The sequence below is a fragment of the Narcine bancroftii genome, chromosome 14 (assembly GCF_036971445.1).
Source record: "Narcine bancroftii isolate sNarBan1 chromosome 14, sNarBan1.hap1, whole genome shotgun sequence".
Taxonomy (NCBI): Eukaryota; Metazoa; Chordata; class Chondrichthyes; order Torpediniformes; family Narcinidae; genus Narcine; species Narcine bancroftii.
Window position 1 is genome coordinate 3,713,650 of NC_091482.1, and position 19,183 is coordinate 3,732,832.

General features: G+C 41.1%; 1 protein-coding gene across 3 annotated transcripts in view; it reads left to right on the top strand.

Moving 5' to 3' along the window:
* The first annotated feature begins 512 nt into the window (after positions 1-512).
* Positions 513-19,183, top strand: part of tbx4 (T-box transcription factor 4) — a 158,622-nt gene continuing 139,951 nt past the window's right edge. For all 3 annotated transcript variants that reach the window (XM_069911460.1, XM_069911457.1, XM_069911458.1), the window contains exon 1: positions 513-633. In XM_069911460.1, coding sequence (XP_069767561.1) covers positions 628-633 — 6 coding nt within the window. In that variant the 5' untranslated portion in view covers positions 513-627. The remainder of the gene's footprint in view (positions 634-19,183) is intronic.

The window sequence follows — 19,183 nt, forward strand, 5'->3', positions numbered from 1 at the left end:
TAGCAAGGGGGAATGTGACACTAATATTAATGTGCAGTGGCTACAAATTTGATGGTTGCTAGAGAATGTTATTGTTGGGGTGAGATATTAGAGAGAAAAAAAATCCCATGTCTCTAAAGTCTCAAGGTAAGTGTCTTTAAATGGAATGAGATGAAGTGAAATTGTTTTCTGAATCTCTGTCCTCCAACCTCTTACCGCCTCCTGCAGAATTCTACATCAACTTACACTAGCTTCCTGAAACATCACCGGGGGTTATGCAGTTGGTATACATACACACTCACCCATATATGTATACACACACACACACACACACGTGTAGTTTAAAGTGACTACGTGAGCATTTCGCTTCCTTGCTTTTATCACTGAATATGGCTCATCAATGGCCTCTGGAATAAATGTTGCTAGAGTTTGGTCAAAAGCGGCAAGATGTCTTGTCGTCCAAACACCACCGGGTGTCGCTCCGGGTTGACGGTCGAACTTCACCAAAGTCTGAAAAGTGTTTTCTCCTGACAGTGAACCGGAGGGGCATCCATTCACCCAAGATGTCAATACATTCCGATGCCTTACAGATGATAAAAACTGAAAACGCTGGAGAAACTCAGCAGGTCAGGCTGGAAGGCGAGAGAAATGAAGGTAACTACATGTATAACCAGAAATGGGAAAGATTAGAAATTAAGCATGTTTAAGTTGGAGAGAACAAATCTGTGCTCAGGTGCAGAGACTGGGTGAAACGTAGTGGCGATGCCTTCTGAGGCGCGGGGTGGGGGGGGGGGGGGTGCGGGGTGGAGGGGAATGGCGAAAGTTTGATAATGACTCAATATTGAATTCAACTGATTCAGTAAACCGGCGTTTCCAGTTGTATCATACCTGAGCGTCTGATAAAAGGTCATGATCCACTACCGTGACCACTGTTTATGCACAGATGCTGCCTGATCTGAGAAGTGGATTGTTTTCATTCCCTTTTATTTTAGGTTCTCTGCAATCTTTGAACACAGTTCCACCCGGTTCCACTTTGTTCTTCTCTGCTCCCGATCGTCTCCTATTTACACCTCATCCAGGCAGTTCAGCCGTTTATTTCCACCTTCACCATCCTTCCCCAGCCAGTCCTCGTCCCATTCGGCTCCCTGCATCACACGCATTCACTTCCTTCTCCCAACCGATTTTTTCTCTGCAACTTTCCCTCGTTCCCAGGGAAAGTTATTGATCTGAAGCCTTCCCTCTGTGTCTTATATTTAAAATATAATATTGCACAAGTAAAACACGAAATCTATGAAGTAAATACACAAAGCTGGAGCAACTCAGTGTACTTTAGAAAGCAAAGATGAAAAATATGTAACAACTTTTCGCCCGTCAAGAATAAACGAGGCGTTTATTTCTTATTCCAACGTTTGTATTTTTAAATGACAAGCGTTCGGAAAGGAGAAAGAATAGTTAAAAACACAAAAAATGCTGGAGGAACTCAACAGGTTTCGCGGCGTCCATTGGAGATAAAGATGTCCTGTTCGACCAACGTTTCGGGCAGCTGCTTTGCATGAAGTTCGTTTTACCCATTGTGTCCATAAGGCCAGTAACATTTCAAGATTAGCAAAAGCTACTTCCACTTTCCGCTCTGCAAGAATATGGAATTGAACTGCTTGGAAGAACATTGATTAACTCATTGCCAACGGGCGATACAGCAGCCTGTGTTAAAACGCAAACATAACGAGACCAGCCCCTCCGGGCGATATTCAATTCACGTTGCCTCACAGATGGTCCGGAAACATTGTGATGTTGCACAGGGGGAATACTCGCCTCGTCGATGTTGTAACTAAGGCAACGTTTTAAAAACGAAAAATTCAATGGGAGTCAGACCAGGATCGGGTTCCTAGAACCAGCCATCCAATTTGTCCCGTTCCCCTGCTCTCCATCACCGCAGCTCTGTAGTTAGTAAAGGATGACTTAGAGTGGCATGTGAGTGGGGAAAAAAAAGGTTGAGAACCACTGTCCGACACTCTCCCCTTCAGATCTTTACCCCATCTCAAAATATTTGTCTAAAGCTGAAACTGCAATTCATATATGCAGAGAAAATTATAATTTACAGTTACAAACAGACCGGACTTTGCATATTTCTAGTGCAGCCGTGAACATCACAGAATGGAAGAAGTACAGAAGAGAATCATTCTATCTCACAAGGACTATCAAGATGCCGTACAGAAGGCAGTCGGATCCGATGAACAGTGAAACACGAGCAACAGGACGAACGATGAACTCGAAATGTTTCCAAACGTCAGGGCAATGTCTCCCATCTCGCTGGGGGTGTGAGGTCCCTCCGCACAAATGATTGCCGCTGACGATCATCTCAAGAAAGATCCAAGATAAGCTTTGCCCACTGGAGATGAATTTTCGCGAGCATGGACATAAATCAGCACTTTCCATGAAACAACACGAGGCTTTTCATGAAACAAAATGCCACGCACACGAGCAAACAATTAAAAGCGAGAGGAAAGGAAAGCATCAGTCTTGATGAAGAATTCCGGCCGGAAACGTCGACAATTACTGATGCTGCTCGGCCCGCTGAGTCCGTCCGGCAGATTGTTCGTCCAACACTCATTTTGCTCTGCAGAGACAAGCTGAACCACAAGCCGGAATGCTGGCAGCGCTTTGCACGTTGATGGCATCCAACACAATAAACACGTGAAATGTATCCAGATATGCTCGCCACATCTTCACCATTTCCACGTCACCGAGTCGTGGGTGGGAGCCACTGGCGTGGAGGTTGTATCGGGGACGGGGAACCGCCCACTGGGATTCGGTTTTATCTCACGAGTAAGTGGGTGACTTCCAGGTTTTCGAATCCAGTCAAAATACTGCGTTTCTACACACGTGGGATTGTTTATTAATACACTTGTCGATCGTATTTTGGTGCGTGCGTGCAAAGTTATCGGGCTTGCAGGCGGGGGTAGCTTTGATGTGCCTGTATCCTGGAAATTAGTAAAGGTAATTGTGTCTGTGTCACTCCGTGTAAGTTTTTGGATCAGACTTTGAAACGGCGGCAACACTTTTCAATATGAACGAAATGTGTGAGACTTTTTCACGAGATAAACGTGGTCTCTAGCCCGGGAGATCTCGATCAACTCTGAAGCATGGCTTATTCTGATCCCTAAAATGAACGTGGATTGTTGAAGAACAAATTGATTTTGATAAAGGATGCTTCATAAAATATTGGCCTTCAATTTAAACACTCAAATTTAAGCAAACAAATGAGCAGCGAGAGTAGACTCTGAAGCCTTCTCTGCAGGCTATAAGATTACGACCGAATTGACGATGACATCAACCCTGTGTACCCATGGCGAGCTTTCATCATGTTTCACAAGATCCTGTTCACCTCTGCCAAATTTTTTAAAAAAGATTACTTTCCCAAGTTCCAGAATGAGTTCTTAAAAAGTGCTGGAGAAACTTAACAGGTCTCGTACCGTCCATATGAAGCAATGGTCTATAACCAGCGTTTCGGGCCTCAGCCCTTCGTCAAAGTGTGAGAAAAAGCAGGCAGGCGGGACCTGCTGAGTTTCTCCATTAATCTTGTGCATTTACAATAATCACAGCGTTTGCAGATTTTCCTGTTTCACTCCAAAGAGTCAAGTATTTGAGAGAGAGAGAGATCCTTTAATTTTGAACGACGACCTCCTACTTCCAGATTCTCCCACAAGAGGAAACGTGTTCACCATATATATCCTGTCGTAACAGTTTAATCTCGAGGTTATTCTCTGGGATCAATATTATATTATTGTTACTGAAGATTGGGTTGAATCGGAGTGACCAGTCCCAAGCGAGTTAAGTCTCCCGTTGTCTCGCTGTCGATCAGTTTCAGTGCTGTCGACATTATCTCACAGGAACACAAAAAGAAGCAAGAGTGGGCCGTCCGGCCCTTCAATGTGATCTATGCTGGAATTCCACATAACGCCCAAGTCTCCGGCCAACCCCAAGACGTTGCAAACCTCCGTGCGACAAGACAGACATGCAAACCCAATAAAGGCTGAACTGAACGCAGCGGATTTGCCTCCTGCCCATTTCTTCCAACGAACCTCAATCATTGAATCCTGCCATGGAGGCCTTTCTGCCCATCGCACCCCCACCCCACGCCCGTAACTGTTCCCCGTCGCTTATTTCTCCCCCTTCTGGGAAATTCCTTGCATCTTATATCGGGCACGTATAATCTAGATCAAACCCCGAATCCACACAAATCTTTTCACACCTTCTCTGAAACAGAATCCAATATTTTACTGCTATTAATAAGATCAGACCGGTTAATTAAATCAATTCACCAGAATACTCTCAATTCCCGAATAATGTAAAGTTCAATCTGAAGTTACTTTGGAGCTTTTGAACAATGGTTTGATTTTTAAAAAAATCTTAGTCTGGTGCCGATATCGGGCCTACTTTGCTCACCTGGTTAATTTGCATTTGTACCCGTCCTACATTCGACTCGGATCTTGTAGAATAGAATCACTCTTCGTACTTAATGTGGAAAGGGATGATTATGTTTCTGTGGTAAGGTTTCTTTTTTTGTTTTGAGGCTGTGTTTTTTTATTTGTACTGAGTGGTTCTTAAAGATCTTCCCACATGAAAGCCCATCAGGTATGAACGTTCCAGCACTGATGAGAGGTGGGAGCCCAGGCATGCTAGGAATCACCGGAATTAACAATCTGATTTGAAGTCAGGAAAAGTTAACAGAAATGTTTTTGATGCTGAGAGGAGAGGTGCAGTGCTGATTTCAGTTGGTTCACTTTTAAAATAGATCATGACTGTAGGTTAAGTCAAGTTTCTTGAAATCTGGGTGTACAAGTACATCCTGATGTAATAGTGTTCTCTGGTCCTCGGAGCAAAACATGCAGACACACAACTGGACTTAACACACATACAGACGAATAAAACACGTGTAGGGCAAGTACTATAGCTATAAAGATAAATAAACTTTGCTTTGTACAAATGAGAGTCTTGGATGTTTAGAGGCTGCAGATCCTTTGGTCGTTCAGGATTCTCACTGCCCGTGGGAAGAAGCTGTACCTCAGCCTGGTCATGCTGGCTCTGAGACTCCTGGATCTCTTCCCCGACGGGAGCCGCTGAAAGATGCCGTGTGCGCAATGATTTTGTGCGCCCTCTTCAGACAATGATCCAATGATCACATAGATGGTGGGGAGGGAGACTCCAGTAATCCTTTCTGCCACTGTTATGGTCCTGTGGATTGACCTCTCATCCATTTCTCTGCAGCAACTGTACCCGCACTGTGATCCAGTCGGCCAGGATGCTCTGGATAGAGCTCACATAGAAGGTTGACCTAATGGTGGCCGGTAGCCTTGCCTGCTTCAAGTGGAGAGATGTTGAGTGTCCACAATCCCTTGTAGACAGCAAAATTATTCCCTAGCGAACAAATGCCATTTCCCTCCATGTTTCAGGCCAATATATGACCATACCACCTGAAGCTGATAATGAGAACCAATTGAAAGAACAGCAATAATTTGACATGCCCACAGGACAAGGAATGATTGCCAATGGCCTGGGGTATCCTGACCAAACAATACTACATTAGATTAGATTCAACTTTATTGTCATTGAGCCGAGTAAAATACAAAGCCAATTAAATACAATTAGCATCCAACCAGAAGTTAAAAAATAGAGCTCTACACAAATAACTACATGCGAATAAATACAAGTGCATTCAGCAAGCAAACTGTTCTAAAAGTATTGACGGTACAATGTGAGTACAGTTCCACTCAGCACTGGGATTTAGGTTCAGCAGGGTCACAACCTTGGCAAAAAAAGTTCTTCTTAATCCTGCTGGTTCGAGAGCAGAGGCTCCTGTGGTGCCTACCAGATGGAAGAAGAGTAAAAAGTCCATAATTAGGGTGAGATATGCTGTTTGTCCTGCCCAGTCAGCATTTCCGATAGATGTTCTCAATGGTGGGTAATTGGATGCCAATAATCCACTCTGCAGTTTTCACCACTGCTGATGTGCTTTACGGACTGATGTGATTTCTTGAAAGATTAAAGGAACTCCACTACGATGAATTTCAGTATTTCCAACATTTGCCCTTTAATAAACAGCCCCAAAAAAGGTCTGGCTGCATTTTTGGTCATTTCAGTCCAATTATAAATGAGATACCGTGCTTGATGCCTCCAGTTTGCAGTACCCTATGGCCAGAATATTGAATATGCTTCATTTAGACAGATAAAGATGCAGAGAAGTGAGAACAAAACATAAGTAAAACACAAGAGTCTGCAGACACAGTAATTAAAATCAAAACACAGTGGTGGAGATACTCAGCCGGTCAAACAGTGGTTTATGTCATACCTGAGACTGGGCCCTAAATGGATGCCCAGCTGATTTTCAGTTGATCCAAAAAAAAAGCCCATGGCATGAATCTCTTCTGGAGCCAGCACATCGAGGCAACCGTGAAGAAGGAATCTGAGAAGATTTTGCACATTGTCCCGCACTCGACTGTGGCATATGGTAGTAATTTAATTTATTTAAAATTAGGAAGTATTTAGCTATCAGAAAATATTGGTGAAACTCCTCCGCAGCATTGATGCTGAGGGAAGAACCGACCTATATAATTCTACTGCTCCATCAATCTAATCCTTCCCAACTTCACAACTCATGACCCAGGTAAAGTCTTTTAAATGTTCCTATTATACCAGTCTCTACCACGTCCCCTGCCACTGCATTCCAGGCACCCACCAATCAATGCTAAAACTTATTCCCGACGTTTCCCCTAAACTTCCCTCTGGTTCTGGTTATTACTGCACTAGGGGGAAAGGTGCTGGCTATTCCCTCCTGGCTATGCTTGTCATAATCTTGTGCACCTCTATCAAGTCACTCTAAAGAGAAGAGTCCCCTCTTGGTCACCTTTTCTTCACAAGACATGTTATCCAATCCAGGCAACATTCAGCCAAATCTCCTCTAAATTCACTCTATAGCGTCCATGTCCTTCTTATAATGAGGTAACCAGAACTGATCACAATATTAAAAAAAAGTGTGGTACAACTAGAGTTTTATAGAGCTGCAGCATTTCCCTGAAGGTCATAAACTCTATGCACCAACTAATGAAGGCCACCCTCTTAACCACCCTATCAACTTGCACAGCAACCTTGTGGAAACCATGATTTTGAACCCCAAAATCCCCCTGTTCCTCCACACTGCTCAGAATCCTGCCATTAACCACATGTTTTGCCTTCAGGTTCAACCTTCCAAAGTGTATCACTTTGTACTTCATACTCCATCTGTCAATTCCATTTGGCAGATGACATGACTGTAATTGACCTCAGCAGCAGCAGTGATGAATGAAATGACTGAATAACAAGAAAAACAATCTGAATCTCAATGTGGATAAGACAAAGAAGATGATAACGGATTTCAGAAGGACTAGGGGTGACCAACCTCCACTACACATCAATAACTTTGTAGTGGAGAGAGTAGAGAGCACCAAGTTCCTAGTGATCTATGGGCACATAACATCTCCTCACTTGTCAGGAAGGCACAACAGTTACTGCACTATACGGTCGACTTACTATAGGAGCTCTCGTGAGAGCATCTTGGCACAGTGTGGTATGGTTGCTGTACAACATTGGATTGGAGGTCAATCCACAGGACCATAAAAGTGGTAGAGAGGATCATCGACATGATCTCCATCGACATGATCTATAAGGATAATTGTCTGAAGAGGGCTCACAAAACCTTTGAGGATTCTTTCAAGCCTACACACAGCATCTTTCAGCAACTCTTGTTGGGAAAGAGATACAGAGTATCAGAGCCAGCGCCTCAAGGCTGAGAAACAACTTTTTTCACAGGAAGTGAGAAAGTTGGAATGACCAAGGAAACTGCTTACATTAACCATCCGAGACTTTTGTATTTACAAAATAAATTTTATTTATTTATTTGGGTAGATGAATACTTGTCATGCACATGTATTGTTTGTCTGTATGTGTGTAATGTCAGATTTTGTATCGGCATGTTTTTCAAGTCAAGTAAATTAAGTTTATTGTCATTTGATTGTACAAGTACAACCTGATGAAACAGCGTTCCCCGGTCCTCAGTGCAAAACATGCAGACACACAATCAGACATAACACATATACAGACAAATGACACATATTTCATCTATACAAATAAATAAATATTGCTTCAAGAATATGAGAATCTTTGTCATATATTGAGATTAAAAAGGAAAACTTAAAAAACAGTAATGGAAAAAAGGGATGTTGGTGAAGAGGCGGAAAAGAAGTGAAAATAAAGATATAAGATGGCCAAGTTGGACTAAATGACTATAAACATTAATGGAATATATAACCCATTGGGAAAAAAAAAATCACATATAATTTAAAAGACAAAGTTGTAATGATTGGGGAAACCTGGGAACCAGATATGGAACATAACAGAAAGAGCAGGCCTCGGACCACCACCACCTAAGAAGATAAACACGATCAGATTTAATGTGAATAAGTAGATGATACGTCTTTTTTGTTCGTATTCCTTTTGTATAAAGATATTGTTTTATTGTATTTTATATGTCCAATATTTACTGTTTTTGGAGGGGGGTGGGAAAGGGGAAGGAAGGGAGGGAGGGAAGTGAATATTTAAAGAGATGCATCTGTAAATATATTGGTTGATATGGTTCATAGTGCGATAAATAAAGAATTACAAAAAAAAAGAATACGAGTCTTAGGTGGTTAGTATAAAGCAGTTCCTTTGGTCAATCAGTATTCTCATTTGCCACTTCTCTGCCCATTCTCCTGAGAGAAGTAGCCACTTTGTAATCCCTCCCATTCACTTCCTTTGGTGCATTGATGCAAATGAAAAAGGAAAAGACAGATCCCACTGTGAGCTAGAATGGAACTGCAGAAACATACAAAAGATCTTACCATAGGCAGTGAGCAATGAGTCAGACAGGGAGAATATGAGATGCCATCCTCAATCCCATTCCCTCGTTTCTCTTTGCAAACCTCTTCACAATTTGATTCCATGCTGAATCTGGTACATTTCTGTAAAAGATGGTTTAGACCTGGATCAATGCTTTGTTTCAGCTTCCATGGACAATGCTTTCAGATATTGCCATGTGTTTCACTGAAGTTCATCCACTCCTCTCCAGGATCCACCACCCCATAACACACCAATGCAGAAAAGAACATCATGGGGAAACAATAACACTAGACAACAACAAGAGCATGTTTGTGTGTGTGTGTGTAACTCCTTTCTCCTGAAGGTCTCTGTCCATCTGCCCAGCATCCTCATAGATCTAACTATAGTTCACCCTTTAGATTGTCGTGTATAGATCTATTTATGTCCCTTCCTTCAATATGTCTATTGTCCTTTTTACTTTTTAAGTCACTCTCAACAGGTCAGTGTGTGCATGCACATGTGTCCTTAGATTTGCTTAACTCTTAAAGCAAAACATGTTGGCACTTATTCATGTTATGACCAGATTAAGAGTTGGGAATGGGTTTAACATGTGGATCCCATAGGAGAGAGAGAGAAGTTCACATAAAATGGTAAGGGTTTTCAGTTGTCCTTCTGAAGCAAGTATCACATTCCAAAAAGAGGCTCTGGTCCACATCCCCCAGAAATGCCATCAGATGCCTGATTCATCCAACAAGTTTCCCACCTGCCACTGTTTCCTCCCAAAGCCATTGAAGCTCAAACCAAATCTCAAACCCAGCAGCACATCCTAAAGTGCATTGTTAAGTTTCTGTTCTTACTCTCTATCTCTTTTTACATCTCTGCAGAAAATTGATGGGAGCCTCAGACAACCCAGTGTAAATGAAATCTTAACCTCAATCTGTTTGGGTTCATTATACAAATTAACATCTATTAAAATATCTTTGTTGTTAACATGTTATGGAAAGAATAAAATCATATTGAATGTAATACATTTTATTTGTTACCGTGTGTGGACATGAGGCCGATGTTATGTCAAACAACTGGAGAAATTCCACTTGCACACCCTCCATTCCATTCTTGGCATCTGTTGGCAAGACAGTGTCTCCAACCTGGAGGTCTTGGGTCACGTGAAGTCCACCAGCATCGAGTCCCGGATCATCAGAGCTCAGATGCGGTGGGTGGGACACATCATCGGAATGGACGACCACTGTATGCCTCACCATCAGCTTTATAGTGAAGTGAAGACCAGAAAGAGACCTCAAGGTCATCCACGCAAGCACTAAAAAGATGCTGTGAAGGAAACCCTATGCTACTGTGACATCCAGCCAAGAGAACTAGAAGTTCCCATTGATGAGCCCTGTGCTCTGAAGCCTGCACCAGTTTTGAAGACAGGCACCACCAAAAACTAATGGAAAACTGTGAATGGCTGGAGCTTGGGGATCTGTCCTTCAGTGCAATTTGCCAATGTTTGCACCATATCCCTTGATACCATTTCCTGGTAAATCTCCCATGTAAAATTTGTTCCACATCATCCAAACCTTGGGTTGGGGGTAATAGGTCTCCAAAACCCTATGACACTTGTATGAAAAGCGCTTCCTGATTTTCTAATTCAAAGTACTTTTTCATTACATTCCTAATATTCCTGTCAAACTCCGAGGTTTTGTCCAGTTTCCCCATTTAAATGCTTAATATCATCCCTTTCCCTCTGGTTTTGATAAAGGGTCCAGACACGAATTGTTGACTGACCATTCCTACCATGGATGCTGCTTGGACCCACTGAGTTCCTCCAGCAGTTCTTTGTCCACTAATAAATCTAGATGCTCATTTGATGGGTGTTGTCATCACTTCACCCTATCACAATCAAGATTATTATTGTCTCTACCCATCCTTCTCTGCAACTTAAAATATGTTTAGTTTCTCTTTTCTCAGTTCTGAGCAAGAATTCTCAGATTCAAGTTTATTTGTCACCCACTTGTACCAGTACAACACAATGAAACAGTGTTCTCCAGTCCACAATGCAGAACAGTGCGCAACACACTTACAGACATAACACATATATCGGCTTGATTTCTTTCCACGAGACCACAAGAAATGGGAGCAGATCCATTGAGTCTGCCCCACCATTTATTCATGAGCTGATCCATTTTCTCATTCATCCCCAATGTCCTAGCTAATCAAGAACCCATCAATTCCTGCCTTAGATACACCCAATGACCTGGCCCGTAACAAATTCCACAGATTTACCCTCTGGCTGAAGAAATTCCATTGTATCTCTATTCTAAGCAGATGCCCTTCAATCCTGAAGTTGTGCCCTCTTGTCCTAGACTCTCCCACCATGGGAAATAATCTTTCTACATCGACCCTGTCCATTCTCCTAAATTTCAATGAATACAGGCCAGGAGCTGCCAAACGCTGCTCATATGATAATCCTTTCATTCCCACCTCTGAATACGCCTGGGATTGTCTGATCTTGAAGCTAAGCAGGCACAGTCCTGGTCAGTACTTGGAGGAGAGGCCGCCCAGGAACACCAGATGCTGTAGGTTTCTGTGAGGGTTGCTGGACAAAGTGGTGACTCTCTGTCTGTTTCATGTATGTTACATTCTAAATGTAGTATTCCACGATACCTTAACCCTCTCCAAGGTCAGCACATTTTTTCTTAAATGAAGACTTCAACACTGCTCACAATACTCCAAGTGTGATCTCACCAGGGTCTTCTAAAGTCTCAGCATCACATCCATGTTCTTATATTCTTTTCCCTAAAGATGCTGCTTGATTGCCCATGTATTTCCAGGTTATTTATTTTTATATCAGACTCCAAGCAATTGTTTTTATTTTCATTTGCATTAATATATGTTTCTACGCACCAAGTCACGGAAGTGGCAAGACCCCATGTGTTTTCATTTTGGTTACCAGACTTATGGTGCCCCGAATACAGTTTGAATTTTCCAAATAAACGAATCTCAAAACTTGCTATGTGGGAACCCTAATTATGAACGAGAAAAGAGAACTGATAGCAAAGGTCTCAATCAGGAAGTGGCTCATTAATGTCTTGACACCCCCCCCCCCCACCTCTTCCTGATTGGGGCACCCCGGCGACAAACCGGCCAATTAATCTTTACTCCACCTGCACAACATTTCCTAAGCTGTTTCTTTCCCAATTTCAAGGCAGGTGTAGGGGTTTGGAGGTGAAAACACACTGTCTGTAATGTTATTAGAGGAAGAGGTTCTGGAGCCTCGGGGCACGAGAAACATTTAACACAAAACAGATCTCAGTAGGAAAGTTTTACAGCAGTGAACATAACATACGGCACAGCCTTCTTTTTTATTAGTTCTGCTTGGCTTGTATTAAACACATGAGGTGGATTCTGCTCTTGTGCCAATGTAAAGCGAGGATGGGGTAATATTAATTACTGTGAGTTTTGCTTGATCTTCAATGTGGGATCTCAGTGTTCTATCCCTGTGCTCCCACTCAGGTAATTCCCCTGACTTTTAATTCCTCATGTTGATAGTGAAATGCTGTAAAACCCCCGGTATCCAGTACCTAACTAAGTGAATTTTCCAGTTGCTTGAGATTGCGTGTGGTGTGATTGGTGAACTAACCACTCGGGGTGTCAATTTTAAACTTGTTTGCCAGTTGCTTGAATTCTGGATAACGGGGATATTAATGTAACTCTATGTTCTCTTTATCTCCGTAACAGCCTTGAATGATCAAGCTTGTTTATTTCTCACCTCTTGCATATTTCTGTTGCCTTATTGTTGGGCAGACAACATGTCTTCAGCTGCTTCATCTCTGACACGGTGCCTTCTCAAACTCTCTGGAGTGACATAGATGTCTGCAGATACTGAGATTGTAGTAAAAACACACAGAAATGCTGGAGGAACTCAGCCGGCCTCGCATCGTCTATAGAAGGTGAAGAAATATGGCAGTCATATATCTTTACCTCCTCTGGACACTGCAAAACCCAATGAGTTTCTCCAGCATTTAATTGGATGTTTCCTCTAAAACTCTCGGCCTCTCTGTTTCTCTTTAAGCCACTCTATAAGGCCTGCTTCTTTGATTGAGCTTTTGTATGACTGTCCTAAGCATCTTTCATGTGGTTTGCATCAGACTTTTGTTTGATAATGTTTGTATGAAGCTCTTTGGACCTTTAGTCATGTTAGAGGCACTATATAAATGCATATTTCTGTTCTTTGTCATGCTTCAAGCTATCCGTCTTAGCACAGGCAAAGCCACGTATCTCTTTATGCTTTGTTTGAGAGCAAAGAAATGTTAAGTGATTTTTTTTTTTGTTTAGTAGCATTCCACTGTTGCAATAATGTGTAATCCTTTAATCCTGCAGCCAGTAAATTGTCTAACAGCATACGACAACAGGACTAATAAGGTCAGGTGACACAAGAGTCAAGTATTAAACAAACATCAGAAACTGGTCATGCCAATTGCCATGGGGACAGTTTACAGCTGAAGAAAGTTATGAGAGACAATCGCCAAATGCAAAGTATTGCCTAATGAGTTGGAAGACAGAAAGGCACTGAGGTCATGGTTGTGGGCAAGCTTAATTTGGTGATTAACAGAACTGAAAGATCTACAAGGATATTGAGAGAGGGATTGTATAGCAAGTCAAAGAACAGAAACAGCTCAAAAATAATCTCAAATCAGTCCAGCTAATACTTTAGGATAAGATCATAAAATATAGGAGCAGAAGGAGGCCATTTGGCCCATTGAACCTTCTCCACCATTCCATCATGAGGTGATCCAATTTCCCACTCAGTCCCACTCCATTGACTTCTCTCCATCTCCTTTGATACCATGACTATTCAAATATCTATTAATCTCTGCCTTAAATGCACCCAACAACCTGGTCTCCACAGCCATCCATGGCAACAAATTCCAGAGGTTCACCACTCTTTGGCTGAAGAATTTCCCCTCATCTCTGTTTTAAATGGACACCCTTCAATCCTGAAATTGTGCCTCTGGGTTCTTGGTAAGAATAACTTCGCAGAGGAAGAGGTAGAGGCAGATACAATTACAATTTTAAAAGAATTTTGTGAGCTACATGGACGGGAAAGGTTTAGAAGGATATGGGCCAAATGCAGGCAAATGGAAAACTAACTCTGGCAGACAACCTGAGTCACGGGGGCCTGTTCCTACACAGTATGGCTCTGCAACTCTTTCCATTCTCGTCCCTTGGAACTGCTGCTAGTTTGTGTCATTGTTCAACTTGCTCGAGAAGTGCATTACTTCAATAGATGCACACCTGTGTCAGCTTCACCATGGGGACCTGAACAAGCATGGAAGAAATAACCTCTTTTGGACACCCTTTATCTTATATGCGATAAGTGCAATTAGGAATCTTCCATAGATTATTTTTAATAGTTCATTTGGTTTACTATGAAGCTTCAAAAATTGTTAATACAATTTATTCATGATATTATATTAGTTACATGGATAGGAGAGGACTGGAGGGGTATGGACCGGGTGCTGGTCAGTGGGACTAGGAGGGTGGGGATTTGTTACGGCATGGACTAGTAGGGCTGAACTGGCCTGTTCCGTGTTGTAAATGGTTATATGGTTATATGGTTGTGTTTGGAAAACAAATTGCATCGCTGAGCTACAAAGGGAAGCTCATTTACCTGTTTCTACATAAATAAAACATCATTTAATAATCTTCAATTGTCCAGAGCAAGTAGAAAGAGTTAAATGCTCCATTATTTTCCCAGATCTGTGCCTTGCACCATGAAACAAAAGGACATAAATTCATTGTTGGAGTCTAAAGTCTTTTGTTTCAGCATTGCCAATGCATTGATCAATTCTGATTGGAAGGATTCTGATACAGAAACCAGGTTTTATTTATTTAAAATTTTATTTACGGCAGGGTAGAAGCCGATTCCAGCCATTTAAACCCAAACTAAACTGCAACTCCGTATGTTTTGAAGGGTGCAAGGAAACTCGAGCACCTGGGGAAAATCTACGCAGGTCCCGGGGAGAACGTGCCTGATTTGAACCTGTGTTGCTGGCGCCATCATAGCTTTGTGCTAACCCAGTGGCTCTCAACTTTTTTTTCCACTCACACACCACCTGAAGAATTCCCTTACTCACCATAGAGCACCTATGGCATGGATACAGCTGCTACGCTAACCATTAACTGTAATATTCAATTGCACGGCAAGTAAAGATTGTCTTGTAAATTCTGCAGTACCTCTTACATAGCTTTCCGCTTAAAATATCCTGTATTTGCTCACTCCACAGAAAATATTTATAGCTTTCTGGTAAAAGGACAATCGCAAGTTTCACTATATCCTCTTAGTTACTGAGTGTTCCATTTAATGGTACATTTTGAGTTCTGCTTTACCAAGTAAATACTGTAATTAGGAGTCTTGGGCGAAATTGTTGGTGATATAGAATAGGCAAATAAATATTTCCTGCATGTAATTCACAATTCCCTTCTTCCATGGATTTGGAACGCTCCTCACCTCGATTGCATGAAAACTGACACAGCCGGCTTTGTTTGTATTGCAGACGATAGGAGAGTTTTAGAGAGTTTGAGAATGCAGCCAAAATAGATTAAAGTCTTGACGAAAAAGAACCAATTAGCTTGTTTACTAAAAAAAGCTGAAGCCATCCAACTGACATTCTCATCTAACCCTCAACTCTGCGCTCTCCAGAGACAGACCATTTGTCCTTGAAAATACTTCGTCGAAATACAATTGATTCCATTACAGATTATTAATTACTTTTTTATGTGACTTAAATATTTGAGAATATATTCGAGTATATCATTGCTAATTACTAGCCATATTATTAAGTATTTAATGAATTTCCTCCCAAAAACAAGTAAACCCTGTAAATTCCTCTTTTCTCAACGCATTTCAAACATTTGTATTGCTCACTTCTATACCTAATAATAATCCTGCAATAATATAACAAGAATGCAGACCAAGACTTCTTCATCCCAGAGAGTGGTGGTTCATTTGTTTGACCTTTACCCATAGGGATGTCCAGTGCCCATCACGTTGCTTCTTCCCTGTGCAGGTTGCAGAATTGGGAGGTATCAAATGTCAGCAGGACCAAGGTGTTTATTGTGGATTTCAGGTAGGAATGCCATCCCCTTATCATTAATGGTGGGACAGTGGTGGGAGAGGGTTATTGCCTTCACTTTCCTGGGAGACCACACACTGGAGGAACTTTCCAATGGCCAGCACCTCGAGGGAACTGAACACCATGGTCTTACTTTCTAAGAAGTCTCAGGAGACTTGGATTGTTGTTGGATATTCAATTGAACTTCGACAGGTGGAAAGTATATTGACTGGTTGCAACATCGTCTCGTTTGGAAACTCGATTGCCCAGGAACACAGAAGGCCACAGAAAGAGGTAAACCAAACCTAGCCCATCATGGGTCCATTAAAAGGCTACCTCAAAAGGCTACCTCAAATTATCAGACGTACCTCAAAATGAGGCTACCTCAAAAGGCAGCCAGCATCATAAGGGATTCTCATTACCCTGGTCACAATCTCTTTTACCTTCAGAAAAAGATGTCTGAAGTCTGGCACCTGAACCTATCCGCTCTTGAAGTTGATAGATGCTGTCTTCACTCCACTAAAAAGTAGTCCGGGGCCACAAAATGATTTGTCTGCAATATTAAAACATCATAACGTCACCTTTTTTCTTCCTTATATATCTCTTTCTGTCTCATGTGGCTTAGGTATACAATTTATACTCTTGTAGTTGGTGTATCTTACCCACTTCTGAAGCTGTAGCAAGAAAGAATTTCGGTACATCTGTACATTGTACTTATGTATATGACAATAGACACTCATAGTGTGAAAGTAATTCCTTGTGTGTTGTTGCTCATGTTGTAAATCAAAGAAGATGTTGCAAACTTAGGTTACTGATGTCCAATTGCCGTGGGGATACTTAATTTTTTAAAAATTTATTTGGACCTGTAACCTCTGCTGCAAAAATACCCCAAAAATCTATTCTCATCTGTGATTTTTCCGCTTGCAGAAGGCCCGTACAACAGTACAGTACGGGCAATACTGCCAACAATGAGGAATGGAGAGCAAAGTGGTTTTATAACCTACAGGCTTAATTTTAGTATGTCTGAGTACCCCAGGACAGTTTATCAAAACAGAAAAAAATCAGTGCAGTTTTATGCCAATCAAAATGACCAATAAATGCTAAAATTCGATAATACCCAAGTGAAGAACAGTAGAACTGCAACTAATCCTAGGAGCCACCTGGATTACTGACTGCCTTGCAATGAGGCCCTTAAATTGGAGATAAATTCAAGCAGGCAGTCTCCAGTCTGGCTATTGTTCAGACTCCTTAATGGTTCTTGTATATTAAAAACTCCAAGAACACACAACAGGTGTGGACTCTAAGCAAGTAATGCAGCACTGAAAGATGCTTCTGCAAAAGTACTGCAAATGGGGGGAAAAAAGTCTTGGATTGGAAACAGATGAGGACTGAGTTGCTAGATTTTTGTCCTTGAAACAAAGTTTGAGATAAAATGGTTTCAAAGAGATTGTGGAGGTCTAGGTCATTCTTTCCATTTGTTTCCACTGCACTGTAAAGATTCTTTTCTAATATAGAAAATGTGGAATTCATTCCTGCATGGTGCTTTCTTTCCTGACATGTTAGTTTCTGCTTTGTGACACGAGAGTGTTAAATGATGGTTGAAGCACCCACAGGGGAATTGGGGATGGACAGAATTCTGACTTTGCAGATAGGGTCTGAAGTTCAGATTTATTGTCAGAGGACATACATGATATCAGATACAATGCTGATGCTCTTTTTCCTGCAGTAGTGCAAAAAATGATATTCAAGAAAAGATACATTTGCAAAAGAGAGAAATGTAAACAAATAAAGAAGTGTAAATTAACTGACTATGCAAAACAAATACATTTTTAAGAGAAAATATGGGCACAGTAAGAGTCCTTAAATGAGTCTCCAATTAAGTTTGTCGTTGAGGAGTCTGATGGTGGAGGGGTAGCAACAGCTCCTAGACCTGGTGGTGCGAGTCTTGTGGCAGTCTTCCTGATGGCAGCAGCGAGGACAGAGCGTGGGCTGGGTGGTGTGGATCCTAGATGATTGCTGCTGCCCTCCGATGGCAGCGCTCCCTGCAGATGGTGGGGAGGGGTTTGCCTCATTTTGACCACATTGATGGAAAAGAGTTTTAAAAAAAATCATGAGTGTAATTACTGGAAAAGGACACAAGGGATCAAATTAGCTGGATGAATTTCTTTTCTTGATCTATATTCTTCCACTCAGATTGGCTCCAGTTCATCTTCTGAGAATATTTCTAAACCACTAACGATATTTCCACCAGACAAACTTCCTCAACTTAAGAAAGACCCAGCACCAATTTCAGATCCAGCATCTGGCACATAAGGGAAGGAAGGACTGGGAGCTGTTATTCATCCCCATAAAACCAGCAATGGAATTGAAAACAATTTGCCTGACCACAAGGGGCTGCTGCTTCAATAATGAGAACGGGGAACAGATACATTTGTTGTTAAGAAATTTATTACTAATGTGCATATCAAATTACAAGAGATTGTAAAGAAAAAAGATTTATATTAATCGAAAATCCGATGGGAGAAAGATTTAAGTATACAAATTCAGGAGGAGATTTGGTCAAAATTATGTTATTAAAGTATTATGAATACATTAAATGTTAGATATCAAATGGTTCAATATAATTTTCTTCATCAATTGAATTATACACCGCATAAATTAAATGGACTTAATCCTAATTATTCAAATCATTGTTTTTGATGTGCGAAAGAAATAGGGACTTTTTTCGATTCAGTGAGGTCTTGTGAAAAAGTGGAAAGGTTTTGGAATGAACTGAGTTTATTATTCAGGCAAATTATGAAGATAAAGATTCCAAACGATCCAAGAATATTTTTACTTGGAGATATTTATGAAAAGCATATAAAATTGAAATTGGACAAATACCAAGTAAAATTTGCAATAGCAACCGCAAAGGAATGTCTAGCGATATCATGGAAGGGTGATCGAGAAATGTTATTAAGTCGATGGTATAATGAGATACAAAATTGTATTCCTTTGGAAAAAATTACATATACTTTAAGGAATTGAGTTGAAATTTTTTATACTATTTGGAAATCATCTAAGGATTTTATGGATAATTTTCCATCCACCTATCTTATCCACTTCTTTTAATTAGAAATTTTTATTTACAATTAATGATTGTCTATGCTAATATTATTGAAATATTATCTTTCTTTCCTTTTCTTACTTTTAGGTGG